General features: G+C 41.1%; 1 protein-coding gene across 1 annotated transcript in view; it reads right to left on the reverse strand.

Moving 5' to 3' along the window:
* Window positions 1–596: 596 nt before the first annotated feature.
* mfhas1 (multifunctional ROCO family signaling regulator 1) overlaps window positions 597–19903 on the reverse strand; it is a 39131-nt gene continuing 19824 nt past the window's right edge. Inside the window, exons 2-3 of the mRNA XM_047372770.1 lie at window positions 4175–4479; window positions 597–2627 (exon numbers count right to left, since the gene is read on the reverse strand). Coding sequence (XP_047228726.1) covers window positions 4355–4479 — 125 coding nt within the window. The 3' untranslated portion in view covers window positions 597–2627; window positions 4175–4354. The remainder of the gene's footprint in view (window positions 2628–4174; window positions 4480–19903) is intronic.

Genomic DNA, 19903 nt, shown 5'->3' on the forward strand with positions numbered 1-19903 from the left:
AGGTATGTGGTGCCTTGTGGTGACTGTCCAAACTGGATGAACTTTTTCACATTTCACAAGAACATATTTTATTAGGATTTTATGTGACAGACACACAGAGGCATAGAGCATAATTGTGATGTGAGATAAAAAAAATGTTTTATTTGTGAATCTGTGGCAAGACTTGAAAAGTGATGTTCACAGATGTTCTCCATCCACTCTGAATGAGCTTGAGCTATTTTGCCAGAAGGATGGACAAAATGTTTAGTCTCTAGATGTACAAATTAAGCAGACATACTCCAGAAGGCTTGGAGCTGTTACAGCGAAAGGTACTTCTATTCACAGGTGCTGTCTACAGATGTACGCCACACTTTTTCCATTTTTATTTGTAAATAGATTGGGAACAATATGTCCACTTTAGAAATATGATCTGCTTGTGTTGGTCAATGACCTAAAATCCCAATAAAATAGTCAATTTTGTGTTGGTGGTATGATTACATGTGAACAGGTTCAAGAGCTATGAACCACTCTGTACATTTTGAGAATGCATTAGGAAAAAGTAGAAATAATACCTATTCTGTGTAAATAAAATAAAGAACAACACTGTGCAGCACATGTTAAAGCCAGTTATTGATTTATTTGGTATTCATGTTGAAACCAGTTACATATAAAACCCTGTGTGCACTCCCATCAAGTCATGCACAGCATTGCACTGTAAATATGCCACAGCTCGACACGTTGTGTCTACGTAAAAAAATAAGGATATTATTTACAAGAAAGAAAACAGACTTTAGTTTGATCCTGCAGAAAAGGTCTTTAGAGTGAGGAAACAACCAGGGTTCATCCTTTCACAATACACAGTCATTGTTCTGGGTTGTTCAGTCAGAGGTGGCAGTGGAGAAAAGTATCTGAACACTCAGCCCCGATAACTTGCGGCATGTTGAACAATGTGTGCAGGAAAAGCTGATATCTAGAGCAGCAGTTTGTTGTCACAAAGTACCACCAGTGGTCATTCAGAGTCCGAAGGAGTGCAGACCACAAGGCTCAGATGAGCTGTGTGTTCAAGAAACTGTTCCAGCTCTGGAATGTTAGATTTCCTTTTTATTTCTTATGTCTGATAAAATTTGGTCTGTCCCATTCTGCAGAATATTTCTTTGTGTAGTAAAAACCCATTTCCAGAGCTTGGATGAATTCTAGCAGACAACAGGTATCTACAGGTACATCACAGTAAATTAGAATCTGTGCTGCTGAGGTTTGTTTGTCAGATTTAACCTTTTGGAATGAACTTTTAAGCAGGTATTAAACATCATTTTTATTAAGCCCACATTTCTGTAATAAAAATGTTTTTTGTGCTCTCATGTAATATTCTAAACTTAAATGTCATGTTTTCATTATCAGAAAATCCTAATAATTAACAGATACAGAAGTATAGGCATGAAATCATTATTCTGTGTGGAAATAATCTATATAAAGTGATGGAGTTACTGAAATAACTAAACGTTTCAACAATATTCTAATTTATTATGACGCATTTCTAAATTTCTTTGAACCACTTTAGGATAAAAATCTAACTTTCTTTTATTATCAATCATTAATAAATCCTGAATTTAAATGGACGTTATGACTGGAGTTGGTGATGTGGAGCCAATCCCACAGCATTGTCGTCTCGGACAAGCTGTCCATTAGCTCCAAATGGAAGAAATTCTACACTAATCCCAGCGTGAAACTACCAGACTCACATGAGCTCTGCATGTGGAGAAAAACATGAACATCCACAAAGCAACAACGCTGGGAAAGTTCCTATAAAATCTTTTCTGTGTGAGCAGTTCCAACTGAAACAAGGAGGCACCTTTGCAGAATCTTTTTATTATGTTTGCTGTGACCCCATTTCCACACTCCAGGGTTAGGGTTACCATTGCTGGTGCTGTGTTGTTCTCAGGTTGAGTGGACTGTCTGATGGTCAAAGAAACTGTGCTTTTACAGATATACCCTAAAGCCTGCTAAGCAGTTGGTTTGATTTATGTGAGAACTTACATGAAGTGATAAAAACATCCAGCCAACTGAAAACAGACCAGCTGTTTCAAAGAATTAGAACTACATGTTTAATATTCTCACATTCATCTTGCAGAGGTGCTGCTTCCTTCATATTAAAATGAGCCCTCTTTGATCTTTGGCTCTACCTGCTGGCTTGTCATCTGCAGTTACATTCTGTCCCAACCTTACTAACATGTCTGTGGTCATTGTGACTTGTGGTCTGCACTGAATAGCAACATGTATGAGCAAGACACATTGCTACGGGTCTTCTTCATGCTGCCCCACAGGTCTGCAGCTTTGGGATGGGAGCCGTTCAACACCCTGCTCAGGAGGTCCTCACTGTATGTTCTCATTCAGGAAGCAGAAAGCAGCCTCTCTGCTTCACAAGTTTCTCTAGAAAACGGCTGTTTGTTGATAAAAGACCAAATAAATGCAACATGAGTTTTGGACTTTGATTCAGGTTGACAGAGAATAAACTGTTTCATCTTAGAGTCAACATAGAAACTTGGGAAGCAGTGTTAGGACGTCAGGTGCTACAGAAAAGTGACGTGTTGCTGCTGAAAAGCTCCTCCGTCTGCACTGAGGTGACGCCAAGAGACATCTGACCCACACACCTACAACACACAATCACATTCAGGTAAAAACAGAAACACCACATTAAGCAGCTTCATGAAAACATGAATCATAGTGTATCTGGTACATCTCTCCATTCCATTCTAACCTTTATAGATGAAACTTCAATTCTAAGGAAAGGTTTAAGAGTTGGAAGAATATCTGGAACATTTAAGATTCTAACTTTTTCTTTACAAGTTTTCAATATACATCCCCAGAGACAAAGCAAAGCACCCAGAAGCAGTGTTATAGTTTGGGCAAAATGTGGTCCACATGTAGACAAGCTATGGGCATGTCAGTCAATCCATTTGCAAGAGTCTGATAGAGTCAAAACATTGAGTAAAGGTCAACAGGCACAGAATATGCCTCATAAACATATTAGACAGCATTCAAAGCACTGGCTGATAAGGTGGAATTGTGCCACTGTCAGGCATGCAGAGCAGAGGGGCCCAACTTACACTCATTACTGGCATGAATGTTACAATAGATTGCGGCTTTTAATGATTTATTTGAACCATTCTCCCTACAGGGTGGGATAACTACACAACAAAAATCATTTCCAAAATCAAGATTTGGGTGCACAAGCTTGAATTTATTGTGGATAAATTATTTATACAGGCACAACTACACACTTCTAACCCCAACTAATATTTGGTTAAATGTCTGTGGGAAAGTCCAGAGAAACCAAACACTTTCTGTAAGCATCAAAAAGCTTCTGGTATTGTTCTGGCCGGATATTTAATTAGTCCTACTAGAATTGGTGAAGTTGATTTAAATTGGCACAGACTGGGACAGACCCAGCTCTTAAACACAGTCAAAGAAGCCAATCCAGAGGTTTAATCTAAGCCTCCTTCATTTATTCCAACACCAGTTTGGATTAATGTCTTGTTGGAACAGTTATTCCCAGGATTCATTTATCCAGCTGTTGATTTGATGTAAAGTGAAAGAACTGAGAAGCGATCGTTCGTTTTCATCTTTTCCACCCACTTTGTTTAACCAGGATCACTGGCAACAAAATAAACCATCAGCATAATGGTATCACCACCATGTTTAATAACTGGTACCATGGGTTAGGTTTGAAAGCTTCCTCTTGACTTCTCCATAAATATATCTTGTCATTGTGGCCAAACAGCTCAATCTTTGTTTTGTCTGGTTATAAAACGTTTCACTGGAAGACATCTGGTTTGTCCATGTGGGCAGCTGCAGATTTCAGTTAAGCTTAGGGGTTTTGACTTTGGAGTAGGACCTTCCTTTTGGTTGGTTAATGCTGATGTTAAACTGGCTTCACTAAAGACTGTAAAGGTCAAAACAGTTCTGCCTTTAACACTCTAGGATTTAATGCTCCAGGATTGTGTTGACCATCTCATATGACAGTTTGGATCTATAACAAAAAAATTTAAAAGTAGCATTGACTTATGACCTTATAGTTTTAAATAAACCATGTTATTTCTGAAAGGAAGAGTAGTCAGATATCCAGGCAGAATTATGCAGGTAACAGAACATCAGACATTTCCTTGATAAAAAAAAATGGGAGAAATGTTTATGGTACCTGAATGTGCTGTGAGTTCCTCTGTGTTTGCTCAACCAGCTGCGCTGATGGTGATGGTGGACAGCAGAAAAGGTGTGGGAGGAGGTGTCTCTGTGACAGGGTTTGACAAGCTGGGTCAGGTATGCCATTGTGTAGGCAGGGCGTGAGAGTTGCAGTTGGGGTGGGGAGGTTGTGGTGGTGTCACTTGGGGCTCGTGGCTGTGGGAGTTGGGGGGTAAACCAGGGCCACGTCGACCCTCTCCGAGCCGTTTTTTGGACAGATAATCTCAGTCAGACCGTCGGGCCGTGGCTGGCTTAGCAGCTCCCCTGAAAAATACAAAAGCACACTTCAAACACCACTTCATCCATTACAAAGGAATATTTTCACACAGTAAATCTAAATCCCAGTTACATTCTGTAATATAGTTGTGAGTTTTCCAGCTCAGGCTCCTGAATAAAACAGACTGTTAAATCTTTGATGTCACTCATTTTATTAGGTCAAACTGGCAGGCAATGGTGGAATTCCTCCACTAGATGGCAGCAACATGTCTGTGACTGTGCTGAGATCCAGTCCTCTTCCTGGCATCTGAAAGGTCAGTCATACAAGTTTGTTTGTGACTGACCCACAGGTCCAGGCACCATTCACATACAGGTCCTTCTCAAAATATTAGCATATTGTGATAAAGTTCATTATTTTCCATAATGTCATGATGAAAATATAACATTCATATATTTTAGATGCATTGCACACTAACTGAAATATTTCAGGTCTTTTATTGTCTTAATACGGATGATTTTGGCATACAGCTCATGAAAACCCAAAATTCCTATCTCACAAAATTAGCATATTTCATCCGTCCAATAAAAGAAAAGTGTTTTTAATACAAAAAACGTCAACCTTCAAATAATCATGTACAGTTATGCACTCAATACTTGGTCGGGAATCCTTTTGCAGAAATGACTGCTTCAATGCGGCGTGGCATGGAGGCAATCAGCCTGTGGTACTGCTGAGGTCTTATGGAGGCCCAGGATGCTTCGATAGCGGCCTTTAGCTCATCCAGAGTGTTGGGTCTTGAGTCTCTCAACGTTCACTTCACAATATCCCACAGATTCTCTATGGGGTTCAGGTCAGGAGAGTTGGCAGGCCAATTGAGCACAGTGATACCATGGTCAGTAAACCATTTACCAGTGGTTTTGGCACTGTGAGCAGGTGCCAGGTCGTGCTGAAAAAAGAAATCTTCATCTCCATAAAGCTTTTCAGCAGATGGAAGCATGAAGTGCTCCAAAATCTCCTGATAGCTAGCTGCATTGACCCTGCCCTTGATAAAACACAGTGGACCAACACCAGCAGCTGACACGGCACCCCGGACCATCACTGACTGGGTACTTGACACTGGACTTCTGGCATTTTGGCATTTCCTTCTCCCCAGTCTTCCTCCAGACTCTGGCACCTTGATTTCTGAATGACATGCAGAATTTGCTTTCATCCGAAAAAAGTACTTTGGACCACTGAGCAACAGTCCAGTGCTGCTTCTCTGTAGCCCAGGTCAGGCACTTCTGCCGCTGTTTCTGGTTCAAAAGTGGCTTGACCTGGGGAATGCGGCACCTGTAGCCCATTTCCTGCACACGCCTGTGCACGGTGGCTCTGGATGTTTCTACTCCAGACTCAGTCCACTGCTTCCTCAGGTCCCCCAAGGTCTGGAATCGGCCCTTCTCCACAATCTTCCTCAGGGTCCGGTCACCTCTTCTCGTTGTGCAGCGTTTTCTTCCACACTTTTTCCTTCCCACAGACTTCCCACTGAGGTGCCTTGATACAGCACTCTGGGAACAGCCTATTCGTTCAGAAATTTCTTTCTGTGTCTTACCCTCTTGCTTGAGGGTGTCAATAGTGGCCTTCTGGACAGCAGTCAGGTCGGCAGTCTTACCCATGATTGGGGTTTTGAGTGATGAACCAGGCTGGGAGTTTTAAAGGCCTCAGGAATCTTTTGCAGGTGTTTAGAGTTAACTCGTTGATTCAGATGATTAGGTTCATAGCTCGTTTAGAGACCCTTTTAATGATATGCTAATTTTGTGAGATAAGAATTTTGGGTTTTCATGAGCTGTATGCCAAAATCATCCGTATTAAGACAATAAAAGACCTGAAATATTTCAGTTAGTGTGCAATGAATCTAAAATATATGAATGTTAAATTTTCATCATGACATTATGGAAAATAATGAACTTTATCACAATATGCTAATATTTTGAGAAGGACCTGTACAGCTGCTGGTGGGTCTGTCAGGAGAGCAAAACAGACAGCTAGGATCGCTTCATCCTGAACGCACATCAGGTTAGAGACAGTCACAGCTGGGACTCAATGGCTCTGGCCTGAAAAATCTGCACAAATTCTTTTTTTTCAGAAGCTGTTGGTGAGCAAAGAGGGAATAACGTTTGTTGTAGCAAACAATTAAAAGCAGAGTCATTTGTGTTATTCTATGTGTTAAAACTGTCCCTTAAAGAACTGAAAAGCCACAGCCCAAAGTGAGCATATAACAGCATGAATGATATAATTGCAGTAGCTGTTAAACAATATTATCATCTGACAACAGAATGTGCCATTGTTCTTCCTTCTCTATATATGTGGTGTGGTCAAGCCTGCCTGCCAGTCTAAATTCAGGGCACATTTTGTTTCCCATTTTCCAGCATGAAGTGGCAGCCATTGTTACTGCTTGTAACAATTTTTATGATCCTCTCGTCATTTTCTGCTTCAAGAGATTAGAAAAGGCGCACGCACACACACGCACGCACGCACGCACGCACACACACACACACACACACACACAAACACACTCTCTGTTCAGAGCCCACCGATCCCTTGCATGTCTTCTACAGACAAAAAAAATAAACAAGCTGCAGCCTGAAGGATCAAATGATATCAACATGTGCTTGTTTCTACTATTTTCCCTCCCTCCTAGTCTGATAATCAGGCCTAAAGCTGATTAATGTGGAGCTGAGGAATCTCCTAAAAGCTCTCCTCATTTGGATTTCAAAAATTGAAGCACTTTTTTCCACTTGAGAGCATGCAACAACTTTAAATCATATTTAATCAATTACATAGACTAACACCACAATACAGCAGGTAATTGTGGTGTAAGCATCAAGTACGTAATGACATACAATTTGTAGAGTAGTGTAATGTGATGTTGTGTGTTCGTGTTAAAAGTAAGAACTATAAGGAATATTGTTTTCATCTAAAGAGACAGACATCTTTGTCCTGAGACCATCAAGCAGATTACTGAGATTTTGTTTGTAAAAATACAAAAAAAGATCATTTTAAATGGATTTAATTAAAGCTCTCTTGGTCACAGGAGCACTTTAGATTGAGACAAGTGTGAAAGTGTAGTCTGGTCAAATCTGGTCTGAAATATTCTACACTGTATACAAATGTAAAACATGTGTTTTGTTACACCTGGGAAACAATATGATTTCTTTAAGAGATCAATGTCAAGATGATCACAGAAAACCTATTCTGTTTGTGCATGACAAGAAGAGGGATTCACTTAGTGAAGAACTGCCACTAAAGTAAAAGTATTAGTGCTGATGGCCAATCATTTCTATGAATACTGTCAAAGTTTTATAGAAATGTCCCCAAAGCAGGACAACCCCCCATAAATTTTATTCTATCTTATTCTATTCATCACACAGAGTTCTGAGAGGAACGAAGTGTGATCCAACTGAACTCTGAACACGTCAAAGGAAAGACAAGCAATCTAAAAAAAGAAGGTCCAGCTATGGTCTCACAGCACCATAACAACGTGACTTCAGACTGATTGCAGACAGGGTATAAGCAGGAAGCTCCTCAGCACCAGCACAACCACTGCATCACAGAGAAACCATTAAAACCAATTGTGCTTTTCCACAGTAGACATCTGACACCATCTTGTGCTCACTGTGTCTTTCGGTCACATGAAGATGTTTCACAATATGTTCTGGCCCCTGCAGCACAGTTCCATCCTGTTTTTCAGGGCAGCTGCAGCTCAACAATGATCGGATGATCTGGGTTTATCTTTTATTTGTAAAACACAATGTCCTGCCCAACCACAGCATGTTAATCTGCTCGAAGACAAGACACCTAATACCTACATTTGCCACTGCTATAGATTTAATGCAAGTGCCATTCAAACGTTGCAGCAATGATCCGATAACATTTTTAATCTTATCCTAAGTTCTGCGAACACTGTCTGCTCTGAGGATGATTTACTCACCTCTGTATGTAAAATATTCATTTGGGGTCTAAGTGATGGCTGCTAGGCCTACTTTATGATTAATTCAGCTAATAATTATTTGACTACTTGGGGGCACCAGCATTGGTATTTCATCCCTAGATGGTCAATTGATCCTTATATATGGACGCAAAATAAAATAACACAATGATGTCATGGCAAAAATAACATCCAGTAATGACACAGCAGAACATTTTGAAATCTATCCCCATCATCTTAACGTACACAAACTGTGCTTTTGGGGCCACATCAAAGTGATGACAGGCCTTGATGTCCTGACATGTGATTCCTCACATTTAGAACAATGTAACATGTTTTTCAATACACCAACATACAAGAGGCGGATAGCAAACCGCGTCCCAGGAGCTTAGGACGTCTGGAGGATAATGTTTAGACATTCCAGCAGCAAAAATCTAATACAGCATCTGGTGAACTGCCAGATGTTGAGATAATCGATGCAGAAACCCCAGGACTGTCTGAATAATTCCTGACAATCTGATTTAGTTTATAATAAGGATTTCAGTCCAGCCGTGGGCACAGCTTAACCAGATCAAACAGGGAACAGGAATGTTTACAAGCTTTCATATTATTGCTGCTCTGATGTGTTAATAGTGAAAGTTTAAATTACATTTAAATTGAATATTCAATAAGGTATGTAAATGATTTAAATGGCATTACATGTTTTTCAGCCTGTTTAATTCTGGATAAATATAGATATTTATGGTTTGATAAAGTATGACAAGCAGTTTTTCTTGGCAGGCCACCTTTAACCTGACCTCATCTTATCAGGGAGCCTTCCAGATAAAACAGAAAAAAGTTCAAGGTAAAAGGGCTCGATATGCTGTAGACGATGGAGCCTTCCTAAGCTGTTATTAGCCTCAAAGCTTACAAAGGAAATCAATAAGCTTTAATTCATGCTGATGGAAAATGCAGCTCCGCAAACAGTTGCTAGGTTTAGGCCGGACTGGGTGCTGCTCTGTTTGCTTTGTGCTAAACTAACAAAATGGAGACAGAAGTAAGCACACAGTATTTGCCTTCAAAGCATCACGCGCTCACCACCTCTGCTCCAAGTGTTCAGACAGAAATAAGTAACAGATCCAGTCAGATCCTGATAGCTTGAATGCTGCCTGAAAGCCAAAATGAAGAAATGCACCAAGAGTTTTTCCTGGGATCTGAAATGGTTTTCACATTTTCCAGGTCTCACTGATGACCCAACTGGTTGGAAACTCAGAATTTGAATCTTTTTCGAATCAATAAAAGCAGCAAACCTCAGCATTACTTCAGTCTTCAGTGTAGACCTTGTTACTGGGGGGAGAAGTCAAGGTTTGTCATTTTCAGTATTAATGAGGCTCAGCAGGAACCAGGGTAGATTTGTGGTGCCGTTACCCCAGAAGAAGGCCCTGGTAGGGCAGTAGTACTTCATGTACCAGGAGCCTTTGGATGGAGCTTTGTAGAGGCAGAGCCCTAAGCATTGCAGTTCCTTCATTTAGTCAAACAATTTAAAAATAGTCTTTAGTTCCTATTTTATTTTCTGTTTTGTTAAACTGTAGCTTTACCAGTTAGATTATAAAATTAAAAACTAGGAAAGACCAGGAATGTTCAATATTAAACAGATACAGTTTTTGTGTGTTGTATTAAAAAACTTTGTTTATAATTAATTTTATTTTGGAAATAAAATTTTTGGTGCTCTTATGACATGTTCCATCTATTTCCATACATCTAAGTTGAGCATAGTAAATTCTGTTTTTAATAAAAAATATATACATATACATTTAGAATATTTATATTTAAGGGGTAATTCATATTTAATGTAGCTTAATCTTCTAAATCAGACATTATTTTTGGACAGGTGATGATCAGGTGGTTTTAAAGACGCTAGCAATCGCTAATCTAAGATGCTAAAGAAAGTTTAACATGTGAACAAGTAAAAAACAACTTATTTTGTGTTGTTTTGGAATAAAAGTAAAAACCAGTTTTACAGCAGCTGCTGTCTCACAAATACAGTGTCATCTCTGCTGCTAATATAAATATTTAATGGCCGCTAACAGCAGGAAGGCTGGCCTGGGGTCTTTCTGCATGAAGTTTGCATGTTCTCCCCATGCATGGGGAGGTTCTATCTGGGTCTTTCAGCTTCCTCCCACATTCCAAAAACAAGACTGTTTGGTTAATTGAAGCCTCTAAATTGCCCTTAGGAGTGAGTGTGGTGTGTGCATGATAGTCTCTGTGTTGCCCTGTGATGTACTGGTGACCTGTCCTGCCTCTTATCCCATGATTGCTGGAGATAGACACCAGACCCCCCCAACCCAGAAAAGATAACTGGGTACAAACGATACTTAAAGAGAGATCCGAATCTGTCAAAATTAGGCAAACAACGCTTTAAAAAAACAAAGGGTGCATTGTTAACTGGATAAACTGGTTCTAAACCCAAAAAGCTACAATACTGTGAGCTCACAAGTAACAACGTGATCGGAGATTAGAGAATACATGAAACTGTATGTATTGATATTTCATTAAGTTTTGCCACTTCATCTACTATCTACAGGTATCACCAGGAGGAATACGGGGAGAATAGAAGCAGCTGAGGGTTCGTATATCCGGCTGCGTGTCCTGAAACAGGTCAAAGCCTAATAACTCCTCCTCCTCTTCCTCAGTCTGACTGAACACACACACCTCCTTAAACACTGCAGGTTAAGGCTCTCGCTCTGCTCTGGTTGTTTCCACTACCTCCTCCCTCCTTGCCTTCTCCAACCCGTTTTCCAATAGGAGCCATAAAAGGAAACAGACTCTTCAGCTTGAGCAGCAAAAGTTTTCCTGTCCCCAGGAAACTCCCACTGGGATGTCGTGGTGTGCTTTGAGGGTCTGCTTCATTCATAAACTGCTTCACAACAGCTCAGACTTCCTATTTCACTTCCCCCTTTCATTGTGAATCTGTGTTGTGACGAAGAACGCCTGGACTTTCAGGGTTTCTTTGTGACTGAGTCCCACTGTAGCAATAAACAACGTGTTTTCTCTCAAACTAAAGTACATGTTGAGATTCTGACACAAAGTGTCAGGAGCGTTTTCTCCCAAACTGGTTCCAGTGCTTAACTGGTGCTAGAGCGTACTTACTATGAGTTCTTTGTGTTTCCACAGAGACAAACCTTGGCCTTTGCCCCAAAAAGCTCTCATTCTTTAACTGAGGAATGACAGCTTTCAAGTTAATATATTTTCATGCTATCTATTCATGGACTATCTATGGACTGGTCCAAAGCAGTCAACATGGGCAACAAGCGGGTGTTTAGGCAACCCTTACACATAGCCCATTCTAAAATGTCCAAACTCTAACACTCAGTAGTTTAATCTAACCTTCCCAACAATCCCACACCAGTCCAAACCCTTTGTGAAGAGCCTTGAGACGACATGTGTTGTGAATTGGCGCTATATTAACAAAACTGAACTGAATTCAAACAATAAAGCATCCTGATTTCATTCATGTGGGGCTGCATATTATCAGAGTGGGCTTCTTCACAATTTAACCCAAGAACAACAGACCCATGGTGAAAAACCTCCACAGACCTAATATCACTGAGAAGTAGCTGTTAATGTAAAAAGCAGGTGGAGAAACAGATGAGGTGCTCATACAGGTCCTTCTCAAAATATTAGCATATTGTGATAAAGTTAATTATTTTCCATAATGTAATGATGAAAATTTTACATTCATATATTTTAGATTCATTGCACACTAACTGAAATAATGCAGGTCTTTTATTGTCTTAATACGGATGATTTTGGCATACAGCTCATGAAAACCCAAAATTCCTATCTCACAAAATTAGCATATTTCATCCGTCCAATAAAAGAAAAGTGTTTTTAATACAAACAACGTCAACCTTCAAATAATCATGTACAGTTATGCACTCAATACTTGGTCGGGAATCCTTTGGCAGAAATGACTGCTTCAATGCGGCGTGGCATGGAGGCAATCAGCCTGTGGCACTGCTGAGGTCTTATGGAGGCCCAGGATGCTTCGATAGCGGCCTTTAGCTCATCCAGAGTGTTGGGTCTTGAGTCTCTCAACGTTCTCTTCACAATATCCCACAGATTCTCTATGGGGTTCAGGTCAGGAGAGTTGGCAGGCCAATTGAGCACAGTGATACCATGGTCAGTAAACCATTTACCAGTGGTTTTGGCACTGTGAGCAGGTGCCAGGTCGTGCTGAAAAATGAAATCTTCATCTCCATAAAGCTTTTCAGCAGATGGAAGCATGAAGTGCTCCAAAATCTCCTGATAGCTAGCTGCATTGACCCTGCCCTTGATAAAACACAGTGGACCAACACCAGCAGCTGACACGGCACCCCAGACCATCACTGACTGTGGGTACTTGACACTGGACTTCTGGCATTTTGGCATTTCCTTCTCCCCAGTCTTCCTCCAGACTCTGGCACCTTGATTTCTGAATGACATGCAGAATTTGCTGTCATCCGAAAAAAGTATTTTGGACCACTGAGCAACAGTCCAGTGCTGCTTCTCTGTAGCCCAGGTCAGGCACTTCTGCCGCTGTTTCTGGTTCAAAAGTGGCTTGACCTGGGGAATGCGGCACCTGTAGACCATTTCCTGCACACGCCTGTGCACGGTGGCTCTGGATGTTTCTACTCCAGACTCAGTCCACTGCTTCTGCAGGTCCCCCAAGGTCTGGAATCGGCCCTTCTCCACAATCTTCCTCAGGGTCCGGTCACCTCTTCTCGTTGTGCAGCGTTTTCTGCCACACATTTTCCTTCCCACAGACTTCCCACTGAGGTGCCTTGATACAGCACTCTGGGAACAGCCTATTCGTTCAGAAATATCTTTCTGTGTCTTACCCTCTTGATTGAGGGTGTCAATAGTGGCCTTCTGGACAGCAGTCAGGTCGGCAGTCTTACCCATGATTGGGGTTTTGAGTGATGAACCAGGCTGGGAGTTTTAAAGGCCTCAGGAATCTTTTGCAGGTGTTTAGAGTTAACTCGTTGATTCAGATGATTAGGTTCATAGCTCGTTTAGAGACCCTTTTAATGATATGCTAATTTTGTGAGATAGGAATTTTGGGTTTTCATGAGCTGTATGCCAAAATCATCCGTATTAAGACAATAAAAGACCTGAAATATTTCAGTTAGTGTGCAATGAATCTAAAATATATGAATGTAAAATTTTCATCATTACATTATGGAAAATAATGAACTTTATCACAATATGCTAATATTTTGAGAAGGACCTGTAATAGGTCAGCATCTGTCAGAATTGGTTCCAGAACTGGAAATCCAGTAAGTCAGAATGAACTGCAGAAGTTCTGAATAATAATAATTTAATAATTATTTATTTATTTAAAACAGGGACAATATACAGTATACATTAACCACTAGAGGAGATATGCACTGTATCAGGTTATATCTGTAAGTGCTAATTTCCACCTGTAGTCCCTGACCCAGCTAGTACATATAAACAAAACAAAATAAAAATAAATACATAAAAACAACTAGATGCTATTCAGTGAGTATAAAATAAAAAATAAAAAACATGCATTAAAACAGTCTGACACAATTTAACAAAATACAATACACTATCAGGCAGATAAACACAATGTCTATAAAACAAGTCATCACATCCATACATTTACACTCACTGCGAATAGTTGAATGTGTGACTCAAAATGTTTTCCCAGAGCTGAGGGATATGAATTTTTTTTAAAGGAGGGGCAGTTAAACTATGAATAATCTTACCATCAACCCAGTGAACACTGACACTTTGAAGAGATTTGATGTATTTGTGAATTAAACTAATCAAATGTTTTCATTTCTCTCTAATATCTCATACAAACCTGTCAAGTCTAAACTTACAAAGTCTACATTTCCAGTTTAGATTAATCAGAAAATGAAAAAAATTCACAAATGTGCAGTGGAGACACTAGCACCAAAGTACTAGAGATCCCTGTTTGTTTTCACTCCATCAGACAGAGGATACCTAATGACAAGCTGCTGAAGAACTTTGTTTGAAGCAATGCTGATATCTTGTCTCCTTTTCATGGTTAGTTTTTTGAATCAGGTCCTGGAAGGCATGCAAAGGTGTATTGTTTTTAAATATTAGCTTTGTGGATCTGCAGAACCAGCAGATTTTCTGCTTCCCCATCCAGTGCACAATGAGGGAATCAGCGGGGTGAGAGTGTCCAGCACTCCAATCCTCCTGAGTTCCCAGTCTGTCACCTTGTCTGCATGAAAATCCACACAAAGTAGCAAGGTAAGATGATTGGTTGCCTTCCCCAAGTCTTTATTGTACAACACACTGAGATGTTTGCAGATGGAGCGGTGGAGCGATCTGCTGGAGTGGGTGGTTGGCCTTAGGTGGGGCCTAGGTGGTTCCGGTTTGGATTTTATTTCCTTGTCTTGGTTCCAATTCCCAGTTCCAATTCTTTCTGCTTTCTGGGTGAGAGGTTGGAGGGGTCTGCGTGGCTTGGGTGGCCGGGTTTGGCAAAGTTGTTCTCGGGATGGAGTGGTCTCGGCTTCTCGGTGGGTTTTGGTTTTGGCTCTGTGAGTTCTCTGCCCTTTCATACCAGCGACCTCAAGGATTAATATGATCATTTTTCTTCTAGCACAGGATGAATTCCTTACCACACAGGACTTAATTAGCTAATTACCTCTATTAGAAAGATTGGATTAGAACCAGGTGATGTTCTGCTGCTGCACACCATCTCCGACCTTGAATCAGTGGGGCCACCAAGGGGCATATTGTCCACCCCTATAAATTACTAGAAAGTTTGTTATGAGAACATCAGTGAACAGAAAAGATTATAAGGAACACAGAACGCAACGAACAACTCAGGGATAAAGTTGTGGAAATGTTAAAGGTACGTTTAGGCTGTAGAATATATCCAAAACTTTAAACATTTCCAAAAAACAAAACAAAACTGTATAGCTCATCAATAAACTCATTAAGATGTGGCTAAAGAGAATCTATCAGAGGCTGCAAAATACCTAAGACTGGAGCAGAGGTTCATCTTCCAGCAGGACGACGACCCTAAACACACAGCAAAGCTACAATGGAAAGGTTTAGATCAGGGCTCTGCAAACTGTGGCTCCTGGGCCACAGTGGCTCGTTATAACTTTGGCCAAAAATGATTGGGACCTTAGACAATTTTAAAACATAAAGTTAAAAATGGCTCATAATATTGCAAAGCTAACCCCTGTAAAAACATATTAATGTGTTATGTGTTACCTGCCCCTGTTAAAGTCAAGACCTAAATGCAATTCAAATGGCAAGACTTGAGTATAAAAATGGGAAGAATTTTCATGTGCTAACATAAGAAAAATCAGCTTATTTTTGGTATATACATACTTGTAATATAAACTTGTAACATAAACTAACATTTATTAGACTATTAACATATGCAACAAAGCCTTATTAATAATAACAGTGTTTTAGAAATTCTGTTAACACTTTTGTATTTGATGCGTCACACCAAGGTTATTAGAGTTGCCCCCCATCTAATATATAAAACGTTTTGGAGGCACTCTTGCCTTGTCTCCTTTCAGTGTGCTGCAGCACACTGAAAGGAGACAAGGAGCATAGAGAAGGAGCTATTCCTGGCCTGACTGAAGCATACCAGGTGCTGTCCTACAAGATGACACGTTTCTCAACTTTAGACTCATGTAGGAGCCACAGTAAACGGACAGATTTACAACGTGTTTATTTAGACCCTGTAATGAGAAGACAGATGACTCAATTTCCCAAACAGGTGACGAAAAGCAAAATGGCAGAGCTTTATCTGACAATTGCCTATTTTTCCCTATTTGCTGAGCTGTAAAAATAAAACTTAAAACAAAGTAAATAATATTGATATTTAGAGTTGTTTACATTATTTGTCAGGCTTCTGGTATTATACAATTCCAAAAAATGCATATTTTACAGAACATGGTTTTAATACTCAGGATTCCATCTTCTCAGAGGAAAATGTTTTTATTGTAAACTTCTGCTGAGGTACAGAGGGACAGAGATTAAACATACGGTATGCTGATCTGGTGTGATCTGCTGGAGACATCCAAAAACTCAATAAATAAGGCATCAGGTACACTGGTAAATAGTCATATTAAAAAAAAAAGTTCTCATTGTTGCGCTCAGCTGTGTAGTGGAGGGCGGCATGCGGCTGGGGTGCCTTGAGTGGGGCTGTGTGTGGATCTAGCGCTGTGTGGATTTCTCTTCATCAGCTTTTTAGGGGTGGAGCTCATCAGTGGGGGGATGTGGCCCTGTGGGGAGGGGATTAATGGCACTTGGGTTCGGCGGCATGTGTTCGATATCTGTGTCCTGGTTGGGGGTGGCCCTGTGGGAAAATTCATGTTGGGGTTCATGGGGGGGGGCGGGGCTTATGGGATGGAGATTGGAATTCATTGCGGGGTTGGGGCTCTTTCATCCGGGGACAGCTCTGGTTGGTGGTCTCATTTGGGACTTAGGACTAGACCCCCTCTTTTGTTCATGGCCCCCTCTCTGTATGGGGACAGGGGTCGTTGGGGCTGGGGTCAGAGCGAGAGGTTGGGGTCTGGGCCAGAGTAGTTCGGGTTCGGGCAGTGCCGGCACTAGTCAGGGCTGGTGCTGGGGCAGTCTGCCTGTCTCCACCCTGGAATGAAAGGGGCCACCTCCTAGGTCCGATGGATGGTTGCCCCTCTGGGGTATCGGTACCTGGACTTGGGAGTATAGAGTATGTATGGAGAGTGTGAGTGAGAGTACAACATCCATTGTTGTGTGTCTTTACATTTGGGGTGTGAGTGTTTTTATGTGTACATGTGAGGGTTGGAATGCATGATTTGGAGTGTGTGTGCGTGCCTGTTTTTGTGTCAAGTTGGGTCTTGGGTTGCTCCCTCTCCTGGATCAGCTCCTTGATCATTTCCTCCACGTCATACTCCCTGCCAGTGTCTTCAACACTTTAATATCTCAGCATCAACCTTCATTTATGTAAAAGCAGATTCTGCCTCGCATTCTTGCTTTTCCCAGGTAAATCTGCATTGCGGGCCGCTCTAAGCTGAAAGCCTGTTATCAGAAGTGCGCAGTCCGGGGTGTTCTCTCTCAGCCAGGTTTCGGTAAAGCAGAGGGGGGTAGATCCGTGCAGGTCAGAGTTTTTACAGGTGAGGAGAAGCAGTTCCTTCATCTTGTTGGCCAGGGAACGCACATTTGCTAGCTGGATTGAAGGCAAGGTGCGTGTAATCCCCGCTGTCCGAGTTTAACGACCACGCCAGCTTTCTTCCCTCTCCGCTGTCTCTGGCAGTATAGTCCATAAAGAGCCGCAGCTCCGCTGGCCATAATCTTAGTGAAGTTGGCGCCAATGAATGATGGTGGAAAGATACCAAGAGAGGACAGTCTGATGTTTAGAAGTTCGTCTCTGCTGAAACAGATCACCGAATGGTGGCAGAAAGCACCATGTACCACACCAGATACTGACATTTAGGATTTAGACCCAACCTGGAGCTCAACCATCAGAAACTCTCCACTTGAAAGAGTCTTCTCAATCTTAACGTCCTAATAACTTCCACAGATGTGACCTTTACAAGAGAAACCAGAGCACCACCACCTCCCAGAGCGACTCCAAATAGCAGTCCATTCAGGTTGCAAGGCTGCATGTACATCTGCAAGCTGACGGGGATGACTGCAACTCGTAATGAGGTCGCTGTGTACAGAGGATGAATGGGTTCGCAGCAGATGCTGGAAGGCTGGCAGAGGCCACCAGCTCAGACGGAGGATTAAGACAGCACAGTGTTAAATGGGTGGATCAGCCAAACACACACTCAGTCACACACACACTCACTCACCCATACACACACAGCAAACGCCACACAAAAATAACACTCATGAAGCTCCATTTTATACCTTTGTCTCAGGGGGATGTATTTCTGAAAGGAGTCCTCCTCAAAATAGAAAAGAATCAGTTGTAAACTTAAACATCTGATATGAAAACGTGTAGTTGAAGAAACGGACTTTAAATCTCTATAGATGAACAACAATTCTAAAAATAAAGCTTTGGCACAATCTTTGGCAGGCTATGTCTCTGAACTCTCAGCAGTGACAGGTTGCCCTTTAAGATAAACTGCAGCAGCTCTAAGGAGCACTGCAAGCCCCTTGGAAGCTGTACTGGATAAAAGCAGGATGTGCGAAATGGAGCAGAATGAGTAGGGAAGATGAGGCTCAGAGAACCGGCCCAGACTGTTAGTTTAATGCTGGCAGACCCAGAATCTTATGAGATCAGCAGCTGCAGACATGGAGACTGTCTTAAAAATGTTTGGCTCAGAAAGTATGACTGCAGATGCTGCTTACAGACTAACATAACTAAAACCTGTGCTTTGTGGGCAATTTAGAGAGACCACTTAAGTTAACTTGTGAAAGCGCAACGCAGCATGATGGCACTGGCTCACCCCCTCCCTTAGGGTGAGACTGCGCTATCAGCTACAGTCTGACCAGAGACCTCTGAATGAGGTAAAACTGTTTTATAACGTCTTGTTGTTAGTATACATTTATATTTAGAAACCATATCTTTTGAGTTAAGTAATCCTAATCTTGGGATGGGTACCTGTCCATTATTAGACTGCTAACTTTGTCAGGCTTTCCACGTAACATTAACACTGTGCTGGGCGATAAGTCAATACATATCATGGGGACGACAGAAAACTGTCTATTGTGCTACTTCTCTTCTATCGTTTTTAACATAATTTTCTCAATTATTCGCCCAGCACTAGTTAACACCATCAAAAAAATGTTTTGTCATCTTATTTCAGCAAAATGCCATCACCAAAGAAAAGACTTAAACGACAGCAGGACTTTGTTTTCTTCAAGACTGACGTTAATGTGAGTAACGGTTACACATCACCTTATCATACTCGGCTATTTAACATGTATGACATAATATTAGATATTATAAGCGATAAAAGATGGCTCAAGTGAGGTCTGAAATGATTAGTGATAAAAATATTATTAGAGCCAGGGGGAGCTTCAGGATGTGGTAAAGTTTAAAAATCACACTATTGATAGAACAGACCCAGAAAGGAGAACAGGTGAGGACAGATGTCAGGTTAATTTCTTAAGATAATTTCTTAGTCATTATTTTATTATTTTTACAGTACTATAAAGATTTGGGTTAGGATATGAGGTTATCAGATGCCCTAGAACGCCCCACAAGTGTTCTGCACACTTATATGGTGAAATGCTGCTCCATAGTAACCGAGAGGTGGCTTTTTTCCCCCATTTATTTTTATAATGTGCCACCTTTAAGCTCAGAAGTGGTGCCTTAGACATGCATCTCTGTCTGTTCTTGTATGTTTAGGAGCAGCAATGCAGCAGCACAAACACAGAAAAAGTAGAGGACGGTGCAAGGCTGAAGGTAAACACTTTTAATGGCAGCGTTAGGTTAAGCTATTAACAGATTTGACTGTATGACACATCAGCAAATCAGTTGTGAAAAATCTTTATGTGCAGGAAAAGCCTCAACAGATGCTTCTTTTATT

The sequence above is a fragment of the Girardinichthys multiradiatus genome, chromosome 8, assembly GCF_021462225.1.
Source record: "Girardinichthys multiradiatus isolate DD_20200921_A chromosome 8, DD_fGirMul_XY1, whole genome shotgun sequence".
NCBI lineage: Eukaryota > Metazoa > Chordata > Actinopteri > Cyprinodontiformes > Goodeidae > Girardinichthys > Girardinichthys multiradiatus.